This window comes from Pelobates fuscus, chromosome 2 (assembly GCF_036172605.1).
Source record: "Pelobates fuscus isolate aPelFus1 chromosome 2, aPelFus1.pri, whole genome shotgun sequence".
Taxonomy (NCBI): Eukaryota; Metazoa; Chordata; class Amphibia; order Anura; family Pelobatidae; genus Pelobates; species Pelobates fuscus.
Genome location: NC_086318.1, coordinates 36,235,808 through 36,263,389, shown reverse-complemented (window position 1 = coordinate 36,263,389; position 27,582 = coordinate 36,235,808). Strand labels below are relative to the sequence as shown.

Sequence of the window (27,582 nt, the reverse complement as noted above, 5' to 3'; positions counted from 1 at the left end):
TAACCTTGTCCAATATGAGAAAAACAACAAATAGAAAATAGGTGTCCCTTGGGAAATAATGGTTGCAATTTGTTTATTATATTTTCAAAATATACAATTCAAAACAAATAAGGAGACAAACAATCACAATTACTAGCTCATTTTAGTTATTCAGTTCAATCAGAGTTATTTGGTGGATGGTTCTGTGTGGAGATTAAAGAACAAAATACATATTATGGAGAATGTTTGGTGGCACAGAAGGATGATAGGATGTGCAATGCCCAGATTACATTTTCACCGATAAGGTCCAGTTTCAGAGGTATTACCTGGGAGGTGACCTGGGGTGATACCCTAAATGAGATCCTGAGAACCCCCACGGTTTTGTTTAATTATTAGCCTCAAATTGCTATAATATTGAGAAACAAGTAATGCCTCTAATTCAATTATCTCTGACAATGCCATTTTAAGGAAATAATCCAAGCATCATGACCACTATGGCCATTTGGTGGAGCTCCGGTAAGTTGTCAAACCAAATTTAAACTATTTGACAAATTACTCTGGGAAGGTGCAAGACACTAACTGTCAGCTTTTGCAAAACACCAGTATTGCTGTGTAAAAAACATAATTCAACAGAGAGGTTACCAGATTTAAGAACCATACTGATCAGTAGATATCTTTTTTTGGTCTGTGTAACAAATAATCTTTGAATTTTGTTTTATATTTTATGTCCTGATTTCTGGGTCCTGTCCCACATTTTCAACTTTTTCCCTGTTTTCCAACTATTGGGGCACAAGTGAATTGTCCCCAAAAAGCATAGCGTGAGTGCAATATTAAATGCACTTGCGCAACACCCAGGACACCAGGACCATGCCGGGATTGCTGAAACAACACTAAGTGTGCCAGCTAGATTGGCATGTAAGCCTGAGTTTTGACTGCCAAGGGTTTGTAAATGTTTATTAGGATACATATACCCATAATGACTCATAGCAATTAGATAGATAGCATACCTCCCAACAATCCTGACTGGGGAAGCGGGAAGGGGTGGGTGGGGCCATGGGGGTACTAAGCCATTGACCCAACATGAATGATCAGAAATAATGCATACATTTGGGTAATCATAATATATATCTGATATTTTTTTCAGCTTTCAAAGCAATATGGTCCAATTTTTAGAATTCAGATGGGAAGTGTGAAAATGGTGGTTCTCTCAGGATATGAAACAGTGAAGAGCGCTCTCGTGGACAATGCAGATGACTTTGCTGAAAGGCCTTTTGTCCGAATATTTGAAGACATTAACCACGGATGGGGTATCTACGTTATTATATATGTACAGCTTTCAGTTGTACTATTACATATGTTCTTTCTCCTTAGCATGGTTTGTCATTTTCAAGGATGTATTCATAGGCGTGCGCACCGGGTGTGCCGGGTGTACCTGGGCACACCCTAATCCCCACAGCACGCATATGTATTGAGACCGACAGGGGAGATCTCAGGATCTCCCTTGTCGGTTCATGCAGAGCCAGCGCCATCCAAACGCCAGCTCTGCTCTCAGCCTCCCTCCCCACCGACCCACAGGCAGTGAGGAGGCAGGAGAGGACCGGCAGAGCTCTTGCCAGCAGCTCCGCCGGGTTCCTCTCCCGAGATCTGAGCGTTGCAGCGGCAACGCTCAGATCTCGCGAGAGTGAACTCTAGCCCCGCAGGCTAGAGTTCACTCACCACTGGACCACCAGGGAAGGATGGCAGAACAAGGATCTCCCCTCCCAGGCATAAGGTAACAAGGGAGGGGGGATATTAACTGATCTGCCCCCACCTCCACTGGACCACCAGGGAATGTAGCAAGGAACAAGAATCCCCCCTCCCCACATAAAGTAAGAAGGGAGGGGAGATATTGAGTAATGTACCCCCACCTCCACCCCCCACAATCACCCACACACATACAGCACCTACAGACATACAGCACCCACAGACATACACAGCATCCACACACACATACAGCACCCACACACAGCACACACAGACAAACAGCACCCACACACATGCAGCACCCACAGACATACACAGCACCTACACACATACAGCACCCACAGACATACACAGCACCCACAGACATACACAGCACCTACACACATACAGCACCCACACATACAGCACCCTCTCAAAAACACACAGCACCCTTACACACATTACACAAACAGCACCCTAACACACAGCACACAAACAGTACCCTCACAAACACAAACAGGACCCTAACAAACACACACAGCACATTAACAGCACCCTCACAAGTGCACACACACACACAAACAGCACCCTCACACACAGTACAATAACAGCACCCTCACAAGCGCGCACACACAAACACCCTCACCCACATAGTACACTACCAGCACCCTCACACACACACATCACACTAACAGCACACACACACACACAGCAGTGTATGTGTGTGTGTGTGTGTGTGTGTGTGTGTGTGTATATATGTGTATATCTATATATACACATATATATATATATATATATATATATATATATATATATATACATACATATATATACGCGGCGTGTGCTTGTGCTTCAGGGTGCACACCCTAATGCAATAGGCTGCGCACGCCTATGGATTTATTTAAAGCATTGTTGTAATAAAATTTGAAATAATTTCTTTCAATGTATTGGTTAGAAGGCTGCAACCTTTAAACCCTCTTTTCACTCAATGGGTGATGAATGCATGACATATCAGCAGCAATACATGATTCTCCACAGCCACACTTCTCTTTATATATAAAAGGAGAAAAATAAATGTTTTTTTTTTTAAAAAGTGCATTAGTAATGTAAATACATATTAATAACAAATATCAAAATGATTTATATAGTGCTAACATATTCCACAGTGCTGTACAAGAAATACATGTTATTCTAACAAAACACAAATGTATAATCTATTATAGGCATTACTTTTTCTCATGGTGACAATTGGAAAGAAATGAGACGGTTTACCCTTTCCACCTTACGGGATTTCGGCATGGGAAGGAGTACGATAGAAGATAAAATAGTTGAGGAAGTTGGTTTTCTGATTAAAGAACTTGAATCCGAAAAAGGTACTATATAAACAAGTTAACTTTTCAGCAGTGTTTACATTTCTGGAACTGCTTAGTTTCTCAGAACTGTTTCTTAGCTATTTGGAACAATATAAGGAATATAAGGTTCTGTCCATTTGTTTTGTGACCGAGGGCAGTGATTCCAAACCAGTCCTTAAGGCAAATATGATTTAGTGATTTCACAAATATGTTCCGTTGGGAGTTCCTGCAAAACCTGGGTAGTTTGTCTGCAATTTGCAATGCATCATTGATGATATTGCCCTTATTACTCATGATGACCCTCCAAAGCATCCAACAGCATCTTCATCATGACTCTTGGTTCCAGGAATTTTAAGAGATGCCTAGGCAGTTGTGGTGAGTGATAGTTTGTATTGGGGGATGGTGGCTGTAGTGGGGGGATAGGGGATATAGTTGGGTGATATGGCATACAGTGGGTCGGTAGTGGCTCTCGTGGGTGGAATAGTGGCTATAGTGGGGAAATAGGGGCAATAGTGGGGTATACGAGCATACCCGAGATATAGGGGTGATAATGTGGGGATGTGGCTGTAATGGGGGTGGTTACTGTTTGTATTGGTAAAAAAATCAAACATTTGAATTAAACTAAAAAAAATAAACTGCAGTTTATTCCCTTTTCCTGAGGCTAACCTTTTACCCCTGTGTGAGTGTAGACAGGTGAGGTAAAATCTTTGATCTCCCCTCTTGCCAGGCAGTCTTTCTCCGGCCAGCAACCCCAAGACCGTGGCCTCAGTGGCCTTAAGGCCATGATTCCCAGCCTGAACCTTTCTTCCTAACATTCTTTTTACATTCTGATTGAGCACAGCACCAGAGGGCCCTCCTCTTGGCGGTGGATGGATTTCATTGTGTCATATTTCCTTTTGTGTGCTTAGCTCTCATTTGTATATCATGTTTTCTACTTCTGTCTGTTTCAGCCAAATATAGAAAGTACATATACACCTCCTAGTGGATAGGACACACTCTTAGTGGGTAATAGTTAACAACAAAAAATTACCCTTGGACTAAATGTATAGCAGATAAGGACTCCTCCGGGTCCTCAATAGATATGGATAACAATGGATCTATGATACAATGATAACAGAAACAAACATAGCATAATACTGTAAACTCTTAACCCCTTAAGGACACATGACATGTGTGACATGTCATGATTCCCTTTTATTCCAGAAGTTTGGTCCTTAAGGGGTTAAGGGGGAGTGGAAATTTGAATAGTAGTTCACACTCACAAACCAAAATTGATTGTAGGCATATCGTATAAGGCGGTGAGTATCTCAGGGTAGATGGACCATCATCATATACATAGAAAGGAATAAAAAACAAAATAGTGCAGAGTATCTTGGTAAAAGAATACACTTTAATATAAAGGCACACTTACAATGTTGAAGTGGCAAACAGTCATATAGGATCAACCGGTCTCAGGATCACAGGATGAAACACAGGATCAACTTTACCCAGTCGAAATAGTTAGAATAAATAAAACAGCCTAATACAAACAATAAAAAACTCTGAAACACTATCAAAAGCCCTACGCGTTTCGTTCAAATGTCCTTGAACTTCCTCAGGGGCAAAAACGTCCTTCTGTGTGTAGGTATAATCCTACACACAGAAGGACGTTTTTGCCCCTGAGGAAGTTCAAGGACATTTGAACTTCCTCAGGTATAATCCTACACACAGAAGGACGTTTTTTCCCCTGAGGAAGTTCAAGAACATTTGAACGAAACGCGTAGGGCTTTTGATAGTGTTTCAGAGTTTTTTATTGTTTGTATTAGGCTGTTTTATTTATTCTAACTATTTCGACTGGGTAAAGTTGATCCTGTGTTTCATCCTGTGATCCTGAGACCGGTTGATCCTATATGCCTGTTTGCCACTTCAACATTGTAAGTGTGCCTTTATATTAAAGTGTATTATTTTACCAAGATACTCTGAACTATTTTGTTTTTTATTCCTTTCTATGTATATGATGATGACCTTCTGTCTGTTTCAGTTCATGCTCTCTCCTTCCAGTCGATGTTTGCCCTCTCATTATTTAAACACCCCATCTCTCAAAAATCTTTCTATTCATAATTATATTTTGTGGGTATTACTGAAATATATGAACAGCAATTAATAAAAAAAAAACAAAAAAAAACAGTTTTACTCTTATGTTGTGTTAGGTATACTATTTAAAACAATTGATGTTAAATTATATAATCCTAAATGTTTATCTTTAAGAATAAAATCATGATAACAACAACACACATGATGTCACCAGTGTGAAATTTGTGCATGCTCTGCATCAAGTTGCAAAATCAGGGTAAATGAGAATTTGCACACGTATTGTTTGGAAATTAGTTTTGTCACCATTCAAATCCTTTACAATGCAAACAGGTACTGCTAATATTTAAATTGTAAAATAAAATTAATTATATTAACTTCTACACACGTTTATGGTTTTTTATTGGTAGGAAGGCCAACTGACCTAGCTATGATAATTAACTTGGCAATTGGAAACATAATAACTTCAATTGTGATGGGGCACCGTTTTGACTACCAGAATTCCACATTACTTAGACTTATGCATCTTGTAAATGAAAATATGAGGCTGATTGGGTGTCCTTCCGTACAGGTACTTTTTTTTTTTTTTTTTTAACTGCATTGGTTATAGTGCAAAGAGAGACCTGGCACCCTCCAAATGTAAGTTGTCAATTTATTTGCAAATGGTTTAACAAGTGACCTGGGTTGTGCCATGAGCCGTCATCACTCCCCTGGTGCCAGGAGCTCCTGCTAGGAACTTCCATTAGCTCCACCTAGATACACCCTGCTGTGTAAGGGTGCCCCAGCAGCTGTATTAAAAGCTTTTTGTTAAGTGCTAGACATTTGTCCCCAGATCAATTGTCAAACTGTTGACAAATAGTTTATCGACTTAACCGGAAAGATTGCCAAGTTATTCCTGGAATCATCACGACCTTGAGGTGTAAGGATTATGGTGCCTGGATTGTTGCTTTAACAAAAATAAATATTTACAACAAGATAACAACTTTTCCAAATGTTACTCTTGGTGTATGTAACCGAAACAAGTTATCATTTTGTCAAGAGCCCAAGTGCATGTGAATATGTGTGTCATTATTATTACTCAATATAGTGAAGGTAGTATTTTTGAGTTATTATTTTTATAGTTATTATTAGAATGTATATAGCACTAACTTATTGCGAAGTGCTTTACAATATTGCACAGTATAGAACTTCACTACTGTCATTTTTCTAATACATGCTACTCTATATTTTTAGAGATATAATGTGTTCCCACTGTTACGATATTTTCCTGGCGACCATCTAAAAGTCAAAAAAAATATTTCAGAGCTTCACTCCTTTCTTCAGAAAACCTTCCTACAGCATCTTAAGGACCTGGATAGAGATGACCAAAGAAGCTTTATTGATGCTTTCCTTGTCAGGCAGCAAGAGGTAACATCAAAGATAACTTTCTAATCTAAACTATGTGATCTAATTATGATGACCAAAGAGTAAAGTGAGTGGAAATGTATAGACAGAAGCAGACCATTAAAAAAAATGATTGTCTCTCTATGTTTTGGTGTAAGCTTAGTGTGTGAGTTTTTGTATGCACTAAGCCTTCACGTTACTGGAGATCAAAATGTGTATTTCCAGGTAAAAGTTATGCAAAAATGGTATTTACTAGTTTATTATAGACTTAGAGATTCATTTTGGGCCAAACAGTGACTTGGTCAAATTGTAGTCAATCTAGTGATCAACTGAAATCCCTATTTCTGAGCCACGTCTTGAGTGAACTGACTTGTGCAAGTTTGAACATGTTTGCTTTGGTTTTTGGTTCAGAGTGCTGTTCCTGGCACCAGAAAAAAAGAGAGGGATGCAATGGAGAAGAGGCTGTTTTTTTGTGCATAGGGATAAATAAACAGCTTAGTTTCCCATGGTGGACTAGAGGTCTGCCTAATCATGTAGGCTGGATCTCCTGCCCAAACAAGTGGTAGCAAAAAAAAAAAAAAAAAAAAAAAGGAGGATTGATGGTTAGGGGATAGTCACTACATATTGATTGTATTTACAGATTAAGGGAATTGACCAATACAGGGGGGAAAGGGAGAAACAATAAAACATACTTCCAAGCAGGATTCTTCTAGAAACATAAACTTCAACTTCTGTGAGAGATAGACTAGCGGTGAACCTGTGTGTTTACCTTTGTTGTACATAGCCTAAGTCATTCATAGTAGTGTGAGACTAGGTTTAACTTTCTGCTGTATCTAGTTAGCAACTTTCTAGTTGAAACAACTTTGCGTGGGAGATAGAAGATTGGCAGGCATTTTGCCATTGAAAATAAGTAAAAGGTGTGTATCAGAGACCACATAGGGAGGGAAGATCCCCAAAACAGGTGTAGTAGTAAACAATAATAATAACCATAAGATACGACCTGAGCACAAGCGAGTGGCAGAGTCTTATCGAAATATTTCAGATCTGTGATTCACACAGCCAATGAGAGCTTAAGAGCAGGAAGTCAATTGTGCCCCTTCTTATACAATAGATGTATTCATTCTGCCTGTTCTGGTGAAAGGGACAATTATAAGGGAAGAGGCAATTATCAGTCCAAACAGCTCAGTATTCCATGCTGTAAACAGGACAGTCCAACAGAGGAACACCCCACAATCCTCAGCTAGATCACATGGTATGCCATAGCCAATCAAAATGTTAGCTATGGCCAGTCACACGAAAGGTGACCTTCTCCTCTCCGCTGTTCGCACCCTTACTGCTAACCCGCGCTTGCAAGACTTCTCGCGGGTGGCTCCCTTATTTTGGAACAGCCTGCCTACCCCTATCAGACTGTCCCCTAGTCTTCAATTGTTTAAGAAGTCCCTCAAAACACATCTGTTTAGAAATGCTTATGGACCCCCAGAGTAATGTATCTATACTTACCCAAGTCTGTCTCTTGCTCTCCTAAAGAGCTATATTCCACTCTCACCTCCAGCTCTGCTACTTTTCCACCTTGTTTGGTGGCTGTCACCTTTGCTGCCCTGTTGTGTATTTGTACCCCACCTTCTCTAGACTGTAAACTCATTTGAGCAGGGTCCTCATCTACCTATGTCATTGTGTCATTTTCTCATGTACTGTAAATCCCCCTTCCCCTTCATAATATTTTAAAGTTTAGTTTATCACTATATTAATAATAATAATAATAATAATAATAATAATAATAATAGACACATGTTGGAGGGGGGAGGGAGGCACCATTTTCACCTCCTCTGGAAAAATGTAGGGGGCAGAAAAGAACACTGAGAGATATTAGTTTCACAGCAAGAAAACAAAAGTTGAAACAAAGTTCTATTTTGGCGACTAAATTTACAGGCTAAATTAGTTTTTTCTTTTCTGTCTCAAAATGTATGCACATATTTGGGAGTGAGCGATTGTAAAATGTAATTATACAAACACACAAGCATATCCAATTTTTAATCATTTGCATTTGTTAAATAAGAACATGTCAAACATTGTGTTTTGTTTTCTTTGAGTATTCCCTTATTGCCCTCGCATCATATTTATAGCATTAATTTGACATTTACAGGCCAACCATTTGATAACATCATGATTCTAAATGCCTCTGTTGCAAATATAATAGTGGGAATATTACTTGGACGAAGAATGGATTTTGAAGATAAAACATTTCAGAGACTCCTGTATTTGCTAACTGAATACGTGTTACTTCTAGGAACACCAGGAGTTGCGGTAATATCGGAGTGTTAAAATGTGTACTTAATTATAAATGTAAGATAGCATAAAAATAATAATCTTCAAAAACATATACACATAGGGTTTCTTCATTTACATGCAAATAGCAAAGCATTTATAAGGGAATATACCATTTCAGGCCATGATATTTGAAATTTAAAAAAAAAAAAAAAAAAAAAAAGAACATAAACATTTTTCAATCCCAACTATTTTTGCCTAAAACAAAATGTGCCAGCTCTGTTAATTTTGTACAATGCACTCACATTTATAGAAACAAAAGTAAAAAAGATACCATGTATTGAACTAAAGTTTTTTTTTTTTTTTACAACTCCTCTTGTCTTTTCCTCTATTGGTGACTTTTTCTCACTTAATCTGCAAAGAAAATGGCGGAAAAAATGTTCTTAGCAGTGTATTGCAAAATATATACAGATTATATAACAAACAAAAATTGGATAGCACTCCCAGGACTTGTAAAAATAAAACTTAGCTATTGTTGCTTTGCATTAAAAGGTCAAAATGTCCAAGTTTCGGTTTGATATCTCCAAACTTTCATCAGGACCCCACCGGCCATCAATTAGTGTGGTTTGGGGGACACTATGTCTACCTGCTCATTTTATTTAGTAGCCCCTAGTCATTGCCACTAGGTCCCTTGTTTATTTTAATGGCCCCCATTCACATGGCGGTGTGGGCACACCATTGTGACGGATCACTTGGCATCCCGACTGGGTACATCTGCCAACAGATGCTTTCTAGCTCATGCTGAGGACCGTAAGTACCGCACCGGACACCAGAAGCACCGCAGACTCCAGAACTGCCGTTGCTTAGCTGGGATCTCGCCATCTTCTTCCCACCTTGGAAGTTACAAATTATGATTTGGACTACACCTCCCATGATGCTTTGCCAGCATTATGGGTGTAAGAGTACTATGGGGCATGTAGTCTACAACATCTGGAGTGTCGAAGATTGCTTATCCTTGGTGAATGCATCTGACATTTTTAAATGAAAATAAAAATACTTTTTTGTTATTATTATTATTATTTGTATTTACACCCTTATCTATAATAAAGAAAAATGAATTGGAACTTTTTGAAAAGCTCTGGGCAAATAAATAAAATTTCATAACTGAAAACAGGCATGCATTAAAGGGGAAGGTACTCACACTTATCAAAATTTGAAATATTATTTTTTCTTATCCCCTATTCTTAACAAACCTATATTTCTGAGGTGAAATTTTAAATTACATGGAAAACTACACAGCCGAAATAAAACCCACAACAAAACTAAAAAAAATAGTAGATATACCCCCCAATTAAAACCTAAATGCATGTAATTATGCATGTTTGCATATCTAAAAACAGCTTGCAAAAACTGCAGGTCACTTGTCTGCAGGTCACATGTCCCTCTCCCCATAACACACTTGTCTAAACCGAACCAGACTTTCTGTGTCTGTTCAATTACAGACTTCCAAATGCAAAAACTCTTGTCAACTGCTTTTGCAAGCCCTCCCCTTTCTCCCCAACCTGTCCAAGACTTTCCAATACAGCTCAATGAGAAGTCTTTGCAAGGCAGGTGATCTGGGCAATTGTGCCTTTTGAGTTTAGCTTCACTGAGCTTCGCAAACCGGAGGTAACAGGACCAGTTGTCTGATTGACAGCCATTTTTTGTACAATGAAAAAAAAAAAAAAGAAAAAAAGACGATACACTTTTCACACATAAAGCACTTCAGCAATTAATGTGCTTTAGGTTTCTGAAGTGTTCTTTATATGTAGAAATTCATTTTTTTATCTTGCAACTAGGAGCATCCATCTTAGCAGCCTAAAAAAAGCACATTAAACAGTACTTCTAATGCTCCTCATCAATTGCATTATGGATTGTGATTTCCTTTGGTAATATAAAGACAAAAGAAAACAGTGCATGACATAAAAAAGGTTAAAGCACGCTGTAGTGGTCACGATGCTAACAGTCGCCAACCCACCTAGCGTCTCTGGTGACAGTTGAGAGCTCTCAGCCATTGAATGGCCCTCTGTACATAGAAAATGCACAGAATTTTCATTTGCCAGCCCAATTCACTCGTTCTACACTGGCTAACATAGTCAGAATGAAGCTGCACATACAGGAGGTCAAAATTTCAGTATGTGCAACATTTCTTATTAAAATGCTGCACATACTGACTCACAGCACAATGACAACTTCAAATTAATGGAAAAACCATTCTGTACGAGTTATAGGTGAATTTCAATGTTTTATCCAATGGTGTAATTTATAGAGATTTGTCAGCTCCATATGTATATACAATTATGTAAAATAAAGTTAAGTCAACCTAAAAATTGCATGGTTAGTGAAAAAATATATAGGTTTCTATTTTTCTTTTTCATTTATATTTTGATTTATTTATGCAGATATACAATATGTACCCTATTTTTGGACTTTTTCCTGGAAGTCATAAAGAATTTTTCAGAAACGTGGAAGAACTCTATGCATTCCTTAGAAAAACATTTGTAGAGCATATGACCCATTTAGATAGAGAAGATCAGAGAAGTTTCATTGATGCATTTCTTGTACGGCAAAAAGAGGTATGTTGCTGTAAAAACATAACCTTAAATGCTCTATTTTCCACCTCTATTAACCTGTAACTGTCATAGTTGCCACTTTTTATTTCTGTACCCCCATTATCACTTTTGACAATGACTAAACATAAATAAGACTTATAGTAAGCTCACTGATACTTCTGTTCTTCTAAACCTAGGAAGCAGATAACCCAGAATCATATTTTGATAACCATAACCTAACAACTCTTGTGAGAAACCTGTTTGGTGCAGGAATGGAAACAACTGCTACCACTATTCGTTGGGGTCTTCTGATGATGATTAAATATCCAAAAATCCAAGGTAGTACTAAAAATCATTATACACATATATTTGTAGGGATTTTTTATATGCTTCTATCTTTAACTTTAATCATATTATTTATTAGACTAAAGGGTATATATATATATATATATATATATATATATATATATATATATATATATATATATATAAATGTTCAACTTGGAACTCACAGAATGGAATACTCCAACAATCATTGTGCTTTAGTGGGTGTGGCCTCCGGAGTTCTTTTCTCACCAATGTATGTAGTCAAAATATTTGCTAACAGTTTGGCAACTCACCTGAGGTCTGTCAGGAGCCAGTCACTTACTCCATTGAGAGCCAGATGCTTCTGTGAGGAGCTTTAGTTAGCTCTCCTGAGCTAAGTCTTGCTACGCATGGCCAGTTCATTAGTCGAGAGCATTCGTTTATGGCTCTCAGTCAATAAGCTTTGTCCTGGTTACTGTTTTTTTTTTTTTTATTACTATGTGTCAGTTAGAATTGCTTACAAATCCTACAAGTGAAGATATTTTTTTAACCTACCATATGTCTCTGTCATAGTGGATTAATTATTTGCTGGGGACTTTTATATTTTTATTTTATTCTTTATTATAATGCAGGGCCATCATCATGAGGTGACAACTATAACAGCTATAATGGGCCCAGTCATCCAGACCCTTTATTCCAGATCTGGAGCAGCAAAACTGCTGCCAGTGCAGATGCAACAGGGCCTGCATTCTGATGGGGCCCATCGGTTGGCACACTCGATGAGCATATGTCTTCAGGGCTCCAGTCAGCATTGCAGCCCTTTAATAGTGTGATTGGGACCCTCTAAAAATGGCAGCCATAGCTGGTGCTGGGAGAAAGCTTACTCCATGTGGGAGGGGAGACAGAGTGGAGTCAACTTCCAATAGGCTCAGCCACCTGCCTGCACTCAAAAGTTGGCTGTGTCAGTATTTGTCAGTATTTATGTATGTGTGTCAGTGTGTGCCTGTGTCAGTATGTCTGTGTGTGCATCTGCACTCAATCCCAGCAGTCACCCGGTGCTCCGGAGCAGGACCAGCAATCCCACAATGACAAAGCAACAACGAAATCCCCCAGGCTTGAAAAAAGACCTCTTAGGAGGTCGAAATGTTGCTGTTCTTTTTTTTTTTTCATTAAAACTGCCTGCGGCTTTAACACTTTGAGTGCCTGGGGAATTTATTTGTTGCATTGTGTGTGTGTCTGTGTGTGTGTACATCTGTGTATGTATCTGTGTGTCGCTGTGTGTATCTCTGTGCCAATGTGTATGTCAGTGTGTGTCTGCATGTCTGTGTGATTGTTTCAGTATGTTTGTGTGTATCTGTGTTAGCATGTATGTCTGTGTGTCAATATGTGTGATGATATGTTTATGTGTATCTGTGTGTCAGTATGTGAGTGTATCTGTGTGTCTGTCATTATAAGAGCTTTGCATGTAGGCAAATATTCTTTATGTACATGTATGACTGTGTTGGTGTAATTACAATGACTTTGAATAATATATTAAAATGTACTAATATAAGTATATATTACTATCTCTAGAAAAGGTCCAAGAAGAGATTTCACAAACAATAGGGTTAACACAACCCAATTACAGCCATCGTGGACAAATGCCCTATACCAATGCAGTGATACATGAAATCCAGAGATTTGGTGATATTATTCCAATGATTGCGGCACATGAAACCACAAAAGATGTCAACTTCAGAGGATATTTTCTTCCTAAAGTGAGTCCCACGTTTATCTGGTATGGTAAAATAGCATTGCTTGTTTGATTGTAAAATCAAATTAGCTGCAGTTTTAGAAATTTAACTAGTAAGAAGTTAATGAAGGTGAGGAATAAGAGAGAGATGGAATGTAAAAGGCACTGTATGTATCTAATACCAGCAGAAAATAGAGATGTAATATATATATATATAAAGTAAATTTAAAATATGATTATTTAAAATGTATCTGTACTCAAAAGGAGAGGAGAAGGGTAGATAATTCTACGAATATAGATACATTTAACTGATATCAGTAAAAAAAAAATCTTTTCACTTAAGTGTAAAATGAATGATTGATATGTTGTTGTTGTTGTGGTTGTTGTTAATAATAATAATAATAATAATAATATTATTATTATTATTATTATTATTATTATTATTATATTGCTAGGTCCAGTAAAATGTTCACCACAGATTATTATTACCCTTTTAAATTGTTTAGGCATAAAATATAGATTTATTTCTAGGCATGTGTAATTTATCTAGCTCCTTGTTTCTCAACTACTGGTACGCATACAGCAAGGGGTATGCACACCAAAGGCAGGGGGTATGCCAAAACCTTGCTGACTGGCCACCTTACTTTAAGAATTGACACAAGCTATATATAACAATGTTCTTGTCTTTTTTCTTTCTCTCTTTTTTTATCCAGGGAACGTCGGTGATCCCAATAATCACATCTGTCCTGAATGACAAGACACAGTATCCCTATCCAGATGAATTTAACCCAAATAATTTTCTTGATTCAGAAGGAAATTTTGTGAAAACCGATGCTTTCATGCCATTTGGAGCAGGTATAGCACAATATCTTACTTCAAATTATGGGATCTGAAACTAGTTATTATTTTTTTATTAGTTATATTGAAAAATTCATTAGTGCAAATGGTTTTTGGATGTTGTGTGATTATGTTGCAAAACTGATTTTGGTGCCTAAAAGTATGTTCTAGTGATAAAAAAAAAACTTTCTGATGATTTTAATTAGCTGATCTTACACTCCCAAGTTATCCTTTAACCCATTTGTGATGCATAACGGATGTTTTATGTCATTTACTAAAGTTAACCACAGATGGCCACGATTGCCACAATTCCCACAATTGTGGGTTTAACATTGTTCCAGTCTGCCTCAGTATCCGAAGCAGATGAGTAGCACCCGTCCTTGCAGCTGTGATCGCTCTTACAGCCTGTCAGAGAGAACACATAATTGATCACTGGCTGCAGTGATCAAAATACAGATCAGTATTTTACTGTAATCTGTTTTTTTAAGCCCTGGGGGTTAACTTTTATTTTTCTAACCCTCAGGGGTTAAATGTATTTAAGTAAAATATTTTAAGATTATATATTTACCTAGCTTTGGTGTTTGGGAGTTAGTTGGACATTGGGGAATTCACTGTTAGGCTAGTAAGGGGTTCACTGTAAAAAAAAAGTTTATAGCAATTTTAAAAGCATAAAGAAAAGTTTTAAGAAAGTTTAAAAAGTGAAAAAATAATTTAATAAGAAAGAAAAAGTTTTAAAAAGTACGAAAACATTTAACAATGTAAAAAAATATATAAAAAACATGCTCATTACCACTATACCTGATTCAAACGAGCGAAAAAATTATCCCACGCCTTTTGAAATACCAGAGGGTGTATTCTTTAAAAAATGGTATGCGTTTGTGGGGTAATTTAAATAACCAACTTGCTCAACTACTCCATAATGGGACATATACACAGTGTAAAAATTCAAAGTTTGAAAAAAAACTGTCTGCGTCTCACATGTGCCCCTTCAACATCGACATATACCTGGCAAAGGTACATACGGAGGTATTCCTGTTCTCAGACAATATAGCTGAGCAACCTATGCAGTCTTATACTGCCAAAGCATGTGACGGACCGCCTGGCACCCCGACTGGGTGCCTCCAACAACCGATGCTCCTAGTGCTGGACCCAAGACAAGGATCCAGCTTCCAGTCGGTGAACCTCTTCTACTCCAGAGAGCATAGCAGGAACAGCTCTTAAAAGAGCTAGTGATTATAATCCCAGGGGAGTATAGTGATATAGCAATCCTCAGGGTAGATACAGCAGTTTCCCCCACACATGAGATGTTGAGTATAAGCAGGAACTCAATTTTAATGGTGCCACACTGGCCTTTTATGCAAGTCCCCATTCAAAGGGTACGCCCAGATGGACCTTGTTGGGACAGGGACACAAAGCCTACAAACCAATCAGAACAGTAATTAATTGTACGACACTCCCATAACAAACATACAATCCCTCCCCTCTGCCTGTGAGATAATTGAGTAAGATACTGTATTAACCCAAATATCTCCAGGCAGGAAAAAAAAAACACATATTTTACAAAACCACATAAACACCCCAAAAACACATGATATCCCCACAATTGTTACATCCCCCGATAGCCCTGATCTGGGTGAACAACATATCCAAAAAACACCCAGATCAGCTCAGGGGTTCAGGAATTTCATGGACGTCTTATTTTGACCAACCGCACGCATGGTTTCATGCCCAAAACAGTTCCAGAGAATCAGGCTGTGTGGCCAGTCTACTTTGGGGATTCGAAGTACAGTTTGAAATACCAAACGTAGCCGTTCATGGGTAAAGTCATTATATGTGTCTTGCTCATGCTCGTCTTCTTTTTACGGAACGCATGCGACTCCCATTCGAATAGCTGAACATCCATGGAAGGTAAATATTTAGCGGTGTTCGTGCCATTGAGTGTCCGATTTGAGTTCCATGAACTCGACCACCAAACACTGCTCATTGTACTCGCGGCTTAAGATGGCCGCCGCCGCCACGTGTTTGAATGTCGAATAGTGGCAACTTCGACTGTTCAGGAGTTCAAAGTACTACTGTGCCAGTCCAAAAGGGGTACAAACAGTATATTTAACCCAAAGTTCATCACAGGGGCCATAGTCACAGGGCAAGAGGCTGGCAAACAGGCCCCTCCAAAAACCAGTGGCCAGGTCACTTTCGCCACATAGCACACATAAGGTTTGTGAAATATACAAAATAGCTCACTGTGTGGGCAGTTGTGTAGCAAGGGAGGAAGGGGGAGGTCCACCCCAGCGGCAAGGTTCCTGCTCCCACCCAAGTACAGTGCCCCTCCTCCCACTTTCTGACTGAGACCTGGCAGCTGCTCTGCTTGCCAGGTCTCCTCCATGTGGTGCAGTGAGTGAGGGGAAGAGGTTGGGATGGAGGATAGGAAGTGACCTTGCTTCCTGTGCTCTCCTGTCCTGCAGAGTGCTGGCAGAGAGAAGATGAAGAGCAGCCTGCCAGGTTGCTCTCTGCACAGCATCCCTCCTCCCTGCATCTTTGCAGATCCCACTCCTCCCTGCAGAGATCTTGTCTCTTCCCTGCACAGCCCCCCCTCCCTGTACCCTCTACAGACCTCGTTCCTACCTGCACCTTCCTGCACCTTCACAGACCTCCTTCCTCCCTGCACCTTTACAAACGCCTTTCTTTCTGCCTCCTCATTTCCCCCGTGCTCAGACCCACTTTCTCCCTGCACTCTCCAAAACCCCTCTGCACCCTCCACAACCCCCCCTCCACACATCCCATCCCCCCGTGCTTAAAAATAAAGTATATTTAGGCACTTCAAGTACTTAAAATAGGTATGTCTGAAGCAGCCACAGACATCAGCGACTGCACCGGACATTAAGTGGGTCAAGATAGGGATGGCAATCTAAGGGGCAACCACGGCCTGCAAAAGCTCTAGCTATGCCACTGTGTGTTAGTCAAAAAGGCGGAAAAAATACCTACCACTACACTTGGTACAAAATAGCGAAAAAATGATTCCACACTAAGGTTCAAAATATGTCTTTTGAAATACCCTGGGGTGTATTCTGGTATGTGTTTGTGGGGTTTTTTAAATAACCAACCTGCTCAACTACTCCTAAATGGGCTGTGGACACAGCAAAACAATTCAAAATTTGAAAAAAAACAAACAAAAAAAACTGGCTTTGCATTTAGACCTGAGATAGCCTTGTGGGGATACTGTTTCCATTCCGGGCAGTATCCATCTAGTAACAGTGAGACCTCTAGTAGCAGGTTGGACGGCACGACTATACAGACGTTAGTCTGATACTTTATTACATAGAATCATTTTGTGTTTTCACTGATTTTGTACATTTGAGTTAATCTCTACGCAATCGGATCACTATATAGGCTGCAGTTAATTACTTTATTTAGATAACACATACTGTTTACTATATGTAGACCTGTAATATTTTCAGTTTATTTAGAAGCATCAAGCCCTTGTGGGCACTTGTATACATATTTATTTAATCACCCTTAGTAGAGATAATTACAAGATATTATGGGAAAAGCTACATTTAAGTCTTCATAAGTGTTTTTGAGGACTTCTGTGGTACCTCCTGATAGTAATTGTATCCACTTGTTGACACCTCCCCCTCTTTTAAAAATGTGCAATTGTCGCATTTAGTAGACATACCACGCAATTGTATTCCAAGCAATATAATAAAGGTAATTTACGGTACCCTAGCATTGGTATGCGTAGGTATAGTCTAATTTAGTATTCTTTTCACTACACTTTACTTTGCACAACCATTTCTATTGGGACTTATTTATCTTTAATATAGTTCAGCAATATGCATAAGTGTCACTCCAAACAATTTGGTTCCTAGAGGGAACACTTGTTTCGTTACTCTATACACAGGGTTTAGCCCTTTAATTTGGAGGACATATTCAGGAGGACCTTACCCTATCTATAATTAGTCTGCTAAAGTGCTCCAAAATGGAAAACAGACCCATCAAAACAATCTATGGAAATTCACACTTAAAAACCTGAAATTGTCATGTCTCTTTTACAGCACTGTATCTTCACAAAATAGTGTCTAGGTCATACATTGGGCATATAGTTTTACTTAGAAGATGTAACTGATGTAACTAATGCCATTGTTTTTCCTCACCACAAACATTGACATAAATTGGTTAAAAAAAAAAATGGTGGTTAAGGCACAATATAAGCCATATAAGATACCCTGGAGTGTCTGCTTTCTCAAATGGAAGTCTGTTGAGGGATTATTTCAACAGTTAAAGTGCTATAATGCGACGAAATGAGACGTAATTGAGACATTTTTAATAGCCTTGTCTCTTATATGGCATTGTAACTTCACATAAGCTGTACTCAGCAGATGTAGCGGAATACAATATGGGGTTCTGTACATGAATAGCACACAACAGTTGTGTCCTTAAGGGGTTAAATAACTTTAAAAGTGCAAAATGTGTACGTTTTTATGGTGGAGCACTTAGCAGATTATTTTAATGTGATGCTAATTTATATGAATTCCTTCTTAAAGTTTTTAGGGTTTTTTTTAAAAGTGCAATTAGTTTGTGCAAAGTCTTATAACGTGCAATTCTTTTAACATAAAAAATGAAAAATTAGATGTATATTACCACAAATTATTATTACAATTATTATAGCCAAGTGCATTCAAAAAAATAAACCAGCATTAAAATATATATATTTTTTTATATTTTGAGCAGTTTACAGTGTTTATAGTGATAAAATGGTAGCTCACCAAAGAGGAGCCAAAAATGTGGCTCAGTATTGTCACCTTGCATTCCTTTTTTAGGGAGACTCCAAGGTGACAATACTGAGTTACATTCTTGGAGTCACCTTTTTGAATTAGCATTTTAACCAGATAAGAAGTAACCACATAAGTAACTAAAAGGTAGCAAAAGTGATGTAAAATCACTAATCAGTAAACAATCCTTTAAAACCATGAATGGGCTGCTTCACAACACAAAATCGAGCGGAACTAGTTATTAAAATAAATCAAACATATGTGTGAGTGAGCGCTCCAAAAAACTCAAATGTATATTCCAGGAGAAAAAAGATACAAAAGATCTAAACAGTTGATAACCTGAAAGTATCAATCTGTAGCATCAATTAATGTCTGAAGGTAAAACTGTATAAAACAGCTAATATATCAGAAATATAATGAAACAAAATACATAGTATAACCTCTGAGAACCAACAACCTAGAGTGTGGAGGTAAATAACACAAAAGGTGACACTATCGGATTCAGCAATCCATAAGTATAAGAAATCTCAACCAAACAAATACATAAATAACATGTATTAAATATAAAATAAAACACAATATATGTGGAGTTCTGAGGATAATGTCAATATGACTCCAGTGAGGGGCCCCTTCACTGGAGAATTATCAGATAAGTGAAAAAAATTAAAATAAATCCAATGTTTAGGTAAATAATAGAACAATTGTAAAAAAGTGGGAAGATATTCTATCAGTAAAACGCTGGAGGGGCATGCATGCTAAATTACACCGGGTAGATGGGACATGGAGCTTTTAAACCCCTCCGGCTATCGTGGCTCTGCTAAGGGTGTGCTGGGACGAAACCCCAAGCCTGAAAAAGCTCTGGGGGAATCCCAGTATCACTTACCCTGTTCGCCGCGCCAGAAGCCGGGTAGAGGATCACGGCGGTCCACACTCACCCGAAAGACTAAATCAATTTTGGCCAAAAAGCGCCAGCCGAGATGTCGTAATCCGGGTCTCATCAAGTTAGTGCTGGAACTATGAGTGAAGATAATAGATTCAGTCTACGCGTTTCGTCTTACTTGAAGACTTTATCAAGTCTGTGATCTTCCAAGCATCTGATCGGTATATATAACGATACTCAGAGCTGATTAAAAAATTTACTTGTGACGTCATTTTTCAGCAAAACAGACGTTCTTAAAGTGACAGTAAAGATAAATAACAACAAAGGAATTGTGCATTGATTTTAATAATAATAATAATAATAATAATAATAATAATAATAAGAGGGCTGGTGCTTAACCCCTTAAGGACAGAGCTTCAGAAGCTTGTCTTTCACTTAATGACAACGGCATTTTTTGCATTTTTTGCTATTTGCGTTCAACTGCAATTTGCATTTTACTAATTTATTGCACCGACACATATTATATACCGTTTTTTAAAGGACAGAAAGGGCTTTAATTTGATGTAACACATATATATATAAATGCTTATTTATTATAAAAAAAAATACAGAAATATGCAAAAAAATGAATTTTTGTGTGTTTTTTTTACAGTTTTTGCAATAATAATGTGTACATAATTAGTGCAGGTTAAGGAAAGTAATTAAAAATAAATTCATTTAGTTGTTCTGAATTACAGAATATATAATGTGTCTGGGATTTTAAGTTTTTTTTGGTAGTTACAGGTCACAAAGCACAAGGAGTAAAATAAACTTTTTATGTGGAGCGATTTTAGAATTTGGTATGTTTGTCTTGTAAGCCTAATAGCCATAAAAGAAAACAAAATTGCCACACAAAAGTATATATTTATATAAAGTAGACACCACAGGCTATTTACCTAAGGTTGTTTTGACACTTTCTACGTAGCCATTTTACCACCAACCTCTGCTAAATATTGGAGTAAAATTGTGTTTTTTGGGGGTTTTCGCACACAAACTTATAACAAAGAACTTCTCATGTGTATTTTGTAAAGTTGGTGTGTGCTATTCCTGTACAAAGTTTTATTATGTGTTCAGTTACTTCTGCTGAGTACAACGGTACCCCCATTGTATGTCTTTGGCACTATTTCGTGAAGCTACAGTGCCATATAGGAGACCTGTCCTTTTCAGTATTCACAGTAGAATTTTGAGAGACGGATTTAATGAGCCTATGCTTCCATTTGGGGTATTATAGTAGTTTGACTGTTCAAAAAAACCCCACAGGTCAAGCCGCTGAACTGATCAGTCGCAGGTTCCCTGAGCTCCTGACTCCTGAAGCCTAAAACTGAGAAAATAAACGCTATTCAAGCGGCAAGCAAACTGCAGACAGGGGAAAGGCACTCTGGAGAAAGGGCTGCCTGACCCCACGACAGACAAGGTGAAGCTCGGGTCGATCCAGCGACCTCCCGCGGATCGCGGCCTAGCTGAGCGGAGGACGGGGCGGACGGCCGCTGCCCTGCCCCACTGCGCGGGCCGGGACCGCCATGCGCTCCCACAAAATGGCGGACAGACACGCAGGACTGCACTTGCCTGAACCACCAAACATCTCAACCCCACATGTCAGCCTAGAACAAAGGCTCGACGAGCTCTTCCTCCGCTTCTGGGCAAAGCTTGAAGCCCGAACTGAACACACACGTACGCAAAGCCGGGGGAGCCAACAAGGGGGTAAGGGGCAGCTGCCACAGGTACGTCCTCCGGGCACTCAAAACCCACAACCCAAGACCACCAGCAGGCAGGGCCCACCCGGGCTGAGGGCCTACAAGGGGAAACACCCCTCGCTCTGGCCACCACAGAAAACTCCCCGTCTCAAGAGGCGTAAGCACACCGGGGGCCTCTGGCGCACCCTACACGGGAAAGACCTGGATTCAAACAAGAGCCCCAGAGTCAGTGGCCATTTCAAGCGGGCCCCTCACATGGCCTGGGGCGGGAGGGCCGCCCCGAAGCACGCCGACCCAGCCCCCCCTCAGGTATACACGCACCTGTTCCCGATTACTGGGGTAGGGTGAACACCCTCTACCCAAGTTCAGGACTGATACACCGCTGCCAGTCATAAGCAATACCCACCACCACGAACATACTCGCTTCCTGCCCGTTCCTCTGACCGTCGGACAGCACCTTGCAGCCAGTGGGAAAACAGGGACGCTTGATACTGAAGATCCAGCATGCAGGACTTTGTACTTACCCATGGAGGAGTCGTCCGTCATAAGCCATACAGGTCTCAAAGACTGTGATTGCAGATCCAGTGGGAATTTAACCCTGTTCGTATACTGTTTAAGCATGATTGATACTCTTACGTAAAGCTATTTGACTAAGCTATGTTACACATACTTTATAAAGCATTTTACGCATAAGCTTTAACATAACCATTTAATCTAAAAGGTGCACAATAGTAATAACAACTTGCAGCAGCATTTACTGTCTTGCTAATATAATGTTAAAATGAAATCCCTAAAGTTAATCAAAAGTAACTTCATACTGTATTGTTCGACTTAACCTTAAAACGCACCTTTACTGATAAGCGGAACTAGTGAAACCACCAGACACACGACAATGACATTTATATATAAAACTGTGCAGTATCTTCTAATGCCTAACTACTGTAACACTATGTCTGCATAACTGCTTACTCCAGCTGTTGTGGCATTGTAAGCCTGATGTGTTATCACCTTGCACGAATAAAATAAAGAATTAAAAAAAAACAAAAAAAAACCCACAAAGGCCTACCATTTGTAAAAGTAGACACTCCAGGGTATCTCATAAGGTGCATATTGTGCCTTAACATGCCCCCATTTTTTTACCATTACATGCCAAAGTATGTGGTAAAAAATAATTTTGTGCATATTTTACATACGGATTGCATTTTTGCTGGGCATTTTGTATATTTCATGTGTGCCACTAAGTTCAAACCCCCCAAATTATGCTCAGCTAAGTCTTCTGAGTAAAAGGACACCCCCATTGTATGTCTATGGCACTATTTTGTGAAGCTACAGTGCCATACAGGAGACCTGTCCTTTTCAGTATTCACAGTAGAATTTTGAGAGACGGATTTAATGAGCCTATGCTTCCATTTGGGGTATTATAACAGTTTGACTGTTCAAAAACACCCCACAAAGGCCTACCATTTGTAAAAGAAGACACTCCAGGGTATCTCATAAGGTGCATATTGTGCCTTAACATGCCCCCATTTTTTTACCATTACATGCCAAAGTATGTGGTAAAAAATAATTTTGTGCATTTTTTACATACGGATTGCATTTTTGCTGGGCATTTTGTATATTTCATGTGTGCCACTAAGTTCAAACCCCCCAAATTATGCTCAGCTAAGTCTTCTGAGTAAAAGGACACCCCCATTGTATGTCTATGGCACTATTTTGTGAAGCTACAGTGCCATATAGGAGACCAAGCCATATCAGTTTTGACCGAACTTTGAATTTTGACGCCGGGCCTATGTGCAATTTCCAAGCATCTTTGCAGGTTTTAAATTCAAACTACCCCACAAAGGCCTACCATTTATTAAAGTAGACACCCCAGGGTATTTCAAAAGGCATATTTTGAACCTTAGCGTGGGATCATTTTTCCGCTAGCGTGTACCAGGTGTAGTGGTTATAAGCGTTTTTTTTCTGCCTTTTTGACACACAAAGTGAGTTTGCACAGTATATTTTGCAAACCATATGTGTACTACCACTGTATAATACTTCATATTTTGCTCAGCTATGTCTGCTGAGTACAAAAATACCCCCGTATGTACCTTTGCCAGGTATATGTGGACATCGGAGGGGCACATTTGGGACACAGCCATTCCATTTTTTTTCAAATTTTGAATTTTTACGCTGTGCCCATGTCCCATTTTAGAGTATTTTACCAGGCTATATAATCCAAATACCCCATAAAGCCATACCATTTCTTAAAGAAGACATCCCAGGGTATTTCAAAAGGCATATTTTGAACCTTAGCGTGGGATCATTTTTCCGCTAGCTTGTACCAGGTGTAGTGGTAATGAGCGTTATTAAATGTATTTTTTTACTTTTTAAAACTATTTTTTAAACTTTTGTTTTGATTATTCATTTTTTTAAAGTTTCCTAAACGTTCGTAAAACTTTTTTTTACAGATTTAACATTTTTCTAAGCTTTTTTTTTTTACGTTAACCCCTAACTAGCAGTAAGCAGCACTAACAGTAAATTCCCCATTTTCCCATAACTCCCACCCACCCCAGCTAGCAAAATATTTAATTATACTTTAATTTAAATTAGTTAATTAAATAAATTTAACCCCTGAGGGTTAAAAAATAAATAAAAGTTAATCGTCAGGGGTTAAAAAAAAAAATTATAACAGTATAATACCGTGATCTGTATTTTGATCACTGTAGGCAGTGATCGACTGGCAGGGAAGGGGTTAATTTTTATTTGGACTGGGTAAAGGGTTTATTTTTTTAATTTTTTACTTAAATGTTATTAAAACTTTTTTTAACCTAATTTTTTAACTTTTTAAAGCTTATTTTTAAACTTTTTTTAACGTTAACCCCTAGTTAGCGTAATACTAAATCCCCCAATTCCCCACTAACTTCCACCCTCCCCAGCTAGCTAAATTTATAATTTTAAAATATTTAAATTAATAATAAAATAAATTGAACCCCTGAGGGTTAAAAAAAAAAAAAGAATTAACCCTCAGGGGTTAAAAAAAAAATCAGCTCTTAGTAAAATGTAATCCCTGCCAATTGATCACTGTAGTCAGTGATCAATTGGCAGGGAAGGGGTTAATTTTTTATTAAAATGGGTAAAAGGGGGTTAAAGGGGGGTGGGATTTTAATTTTACTATTTTTTTTTTCCACCAGGGGGCAGGATCACTGAAGATCCGTCTCCCTGCACTTCACACAGAACCAGGAAGTGCAGGGAGGCGGAGGTGAGTATAGAGAGCACATGTGCCCGCTCAGACATGCTGTCAGAGCGGGCACATGTACTCTGACAGCCCGATACGGTGCTCCCGGTCTGCCTCTAATGCAGAGGCAGACCGGAGCACCATTAACCCCATGATCGCCGTTAATTTTAACGGGTGACGGACGAGGTCCGTCACTCGTCATTAACGCATTCCCCTGAGTGACGGACCTCGTCCGTCACTCGTCGTTAAGGGGTTAAAAAACACCAAATGCATCTAAAGTTTTTCCAGATAAAATGTATACACTTAAAGTAGGATTCAGACATAAAACACAGACAACAGATATTATTTAAAATCAGTCACATATCAGTGACAAAAGTGACACAGTGAGTGTTCACAACTACCCTAAAGTGCTATAAAACTAAGCCAATATTAGGTCCCTACTTTTATATAGACTTTAAAGGTGCTCTCCAGTGCCAGGAAAACCATCAGTTTTCTTGGCACTGCAGGTCCCCTCTCCCTCCCACCTCCCAATCCCCGGTGAAAACCCCTTCAGTCACTTACCCTAGACCCTCGGCAGTGGTTTTGGGTCAATACCGCTCCTCCTCTTCATTACATCGGCTGGTGGGCGAGACTGATCCCGCCGGACGGCCGCGGAGACCTAATGCACATGCGCGGCAATGCCGCACATGCGCATTTAGAGCTCTCCATAGGAAAGCATTGAAAATGCTTTTCAATGATTCCTATGGGGAATTGAGCAACGCTGGAGGTCCTCACACAGCATGAGGACATCCAGCGACGCTCTAGCACAGGAATGAATACAGGGGGGGAAATCTCCCTGAGAGGAGTGGTAAAAAAGTGAATTTATGTCCAGATTCCTCGCCTTATTATAAGCATTATAAGCATTTCTATTAACAGGGCTCAAACCAGGTATTAACCAGGTAGCTCTGACCAACCCTTTAGTGTGTTATTCACAAATGTGTTATTTTTTCATAAGTTGACCTCTCCCTTTGTAGCTTCTTGGGGGGGTCTAGAAGGACTAGTTCATGTTGTACTACTCCTTCTGCAGCTAAAGATACTCTCAGTCTGTGTTTGTGGAAGCCCCATTCTTTATCGATAAATTTCTAGTACATGTAGGACTAACTAAAATGCTAGTTCCACTACCGTGAGACTGAATACTACAACTTATAGTTGTGGTTCTTCTGGTAGTGCTTGCGATGGTGATGGTGGAGGCAGTATCGGCAAACGTGTCAGCAATACTCATGGCCTTTCAGCACCTTGACACCTCTTCCTCAGCCATGACAATAATGCCGATGGTGGTTTGAGGGACACAACCTTTGCCCTCCCTCAATAACATCCCGATGATGATTAATGTTTATTTTTTATTTTTTTTTATAATATAATAGGGGGTATGAATGAGCATTATGTAAACTAACACAACTTTACTAACTTAAATTAGATGTTTGTAATGGATTGAAAAATGTGTTTATGCTTTGATTTACTCCTGTACAGTTATTGTGTTTGACTTTAAGAACACAGAACACAGTGCACTGCTAAGTGCTTGCATAGCATACAGTAAAACAAAAAAAAGCTTATACATTTAATTTTTTAAAGATGCTCCTGTCTAGAAAACTAGTGCTGGTGCAGCACACTGGACTGAACACACTCAAGAGAAAAGGATTTTCTTTTTACAAAGAGGTAACAAATAAACACATGCCAAACCCCGTGCAGTGTTCACTTGTCCAGTAAACTGACACAAGCTATATTGCATTAGCTGAATTGGAAAAATCCTACAAACTACATTTTAATTTCGCTATTTTGTTCTAAAATTTGAAACAACTTTAGTGAATAGCTCTGTTTAAAACATATTTGACTATGTTTGGGAAAATAAATCATTATGTCTGATTGTCCATATTCCGCAGGTCGCAGAGTTTGTGTTGGAGAGACCCTTGCAAAGATGGAGCTGTTTATCTTTTTTACAAGCTTACTGCAGAAGTTCACATTTCATCTACCTCCTGGTACTTCTGATGTCAACCTCAATTCACTGGGTGGATTTACGAATGCACCACCACCACAAATGATCTGCGCTGTACCACGTTACTGAAACAAAAAATTGAAACTCGTGACAAATTTTCATATAACAAATTAAAAGATGTGCTATAATTCCATAAATATAATTCAGAAATAATATGCAAATTTTCCTTAAAATTCTGTTACCTGTTCCACTATCTATTTACATACGTGTAACCAGTTTATCCCTTTGCTTGTCACTTTTTTCCAAATTTATACATGTTATTTGTGGCGAACCATGACTTATTTACCCCATTAATCCTCCTTAAAGAGCTGTAACATTACCCCTGGCTCTGTACCTTCCCCTACCCATGTGAAACCACCAAAAGTGCCTCGTTCCAGGCATGTAATTCGATCCAGAGAGCTGCAAGTTCCTGGCGGGACCTAGTAGCAAATCTTTGGGAAATATGTTTTAGCCGCATTACCTACCAGTCAACTTCCCCTGCTGTCTTGCCCTATTTCCGACCTGCCAGGAGAGCGCTAATTGGAGGGAATGTACTACGGACTGAAGAGACCAATTGCTCTCTGAGAGACAGTGGAGCCCCCTTTTGTTTGCCTGCAAGACCTCCCAATTATTTACCAGCCAAAGGGACATTAGCCCTAGAACTATTTTTGGCTTGAACTTTGTTAGCGGCAATGGCTAACCCTCAAGAAATTACAAAAAGATAATAGCAGGGTA

General features: G+C 39.0%; 1 protein-coding gene across 1 annotated transcript in view; it reads left to right on the top strand.

The window, feature by feature from the left end:
• Positions 1-27,187, top strand: part of LOC134586528 (cytochrome P450 2K6-like) — a 41,793-nt gene extending 14,606 nt beyond the window's left edge. The window contains exons 2-9 of the mRNA XM_063442088.1: positions 1,124-1,286; positions 2,925-3,074; positions 5,534-5,694; positions 6,357-6,530; positions 11,560-11,701; positions 13,241-13,425; positions 14,114-14,255; positions 26,756-27,187. Coding sequence (XP_063298158.1) covers positions 1,124-1,286; positions 2,925-3,074; positions 5,534-5,694; positions 6,357-6,530; positions 11,560-11,701; positions 13,241-13,425; positions 14,114-14,255; positions 26,756-26,937 — 1,299 coding nt within the window. The 3' untranslated portion in view covers positions 26,938-27,187. The remainder of the gene's footprint in view (positions 1-1,123; positions 1,287-2,924; positions 3,075-5,533; positions 5,695-6,356; positions 6,531-11,559; positions 11,702-13,240; positions 13,426-14,113; positions 14,256-26,755) is intronic.
• Positions 27,188-27,582: the final 395 nt, after the last annotated feature.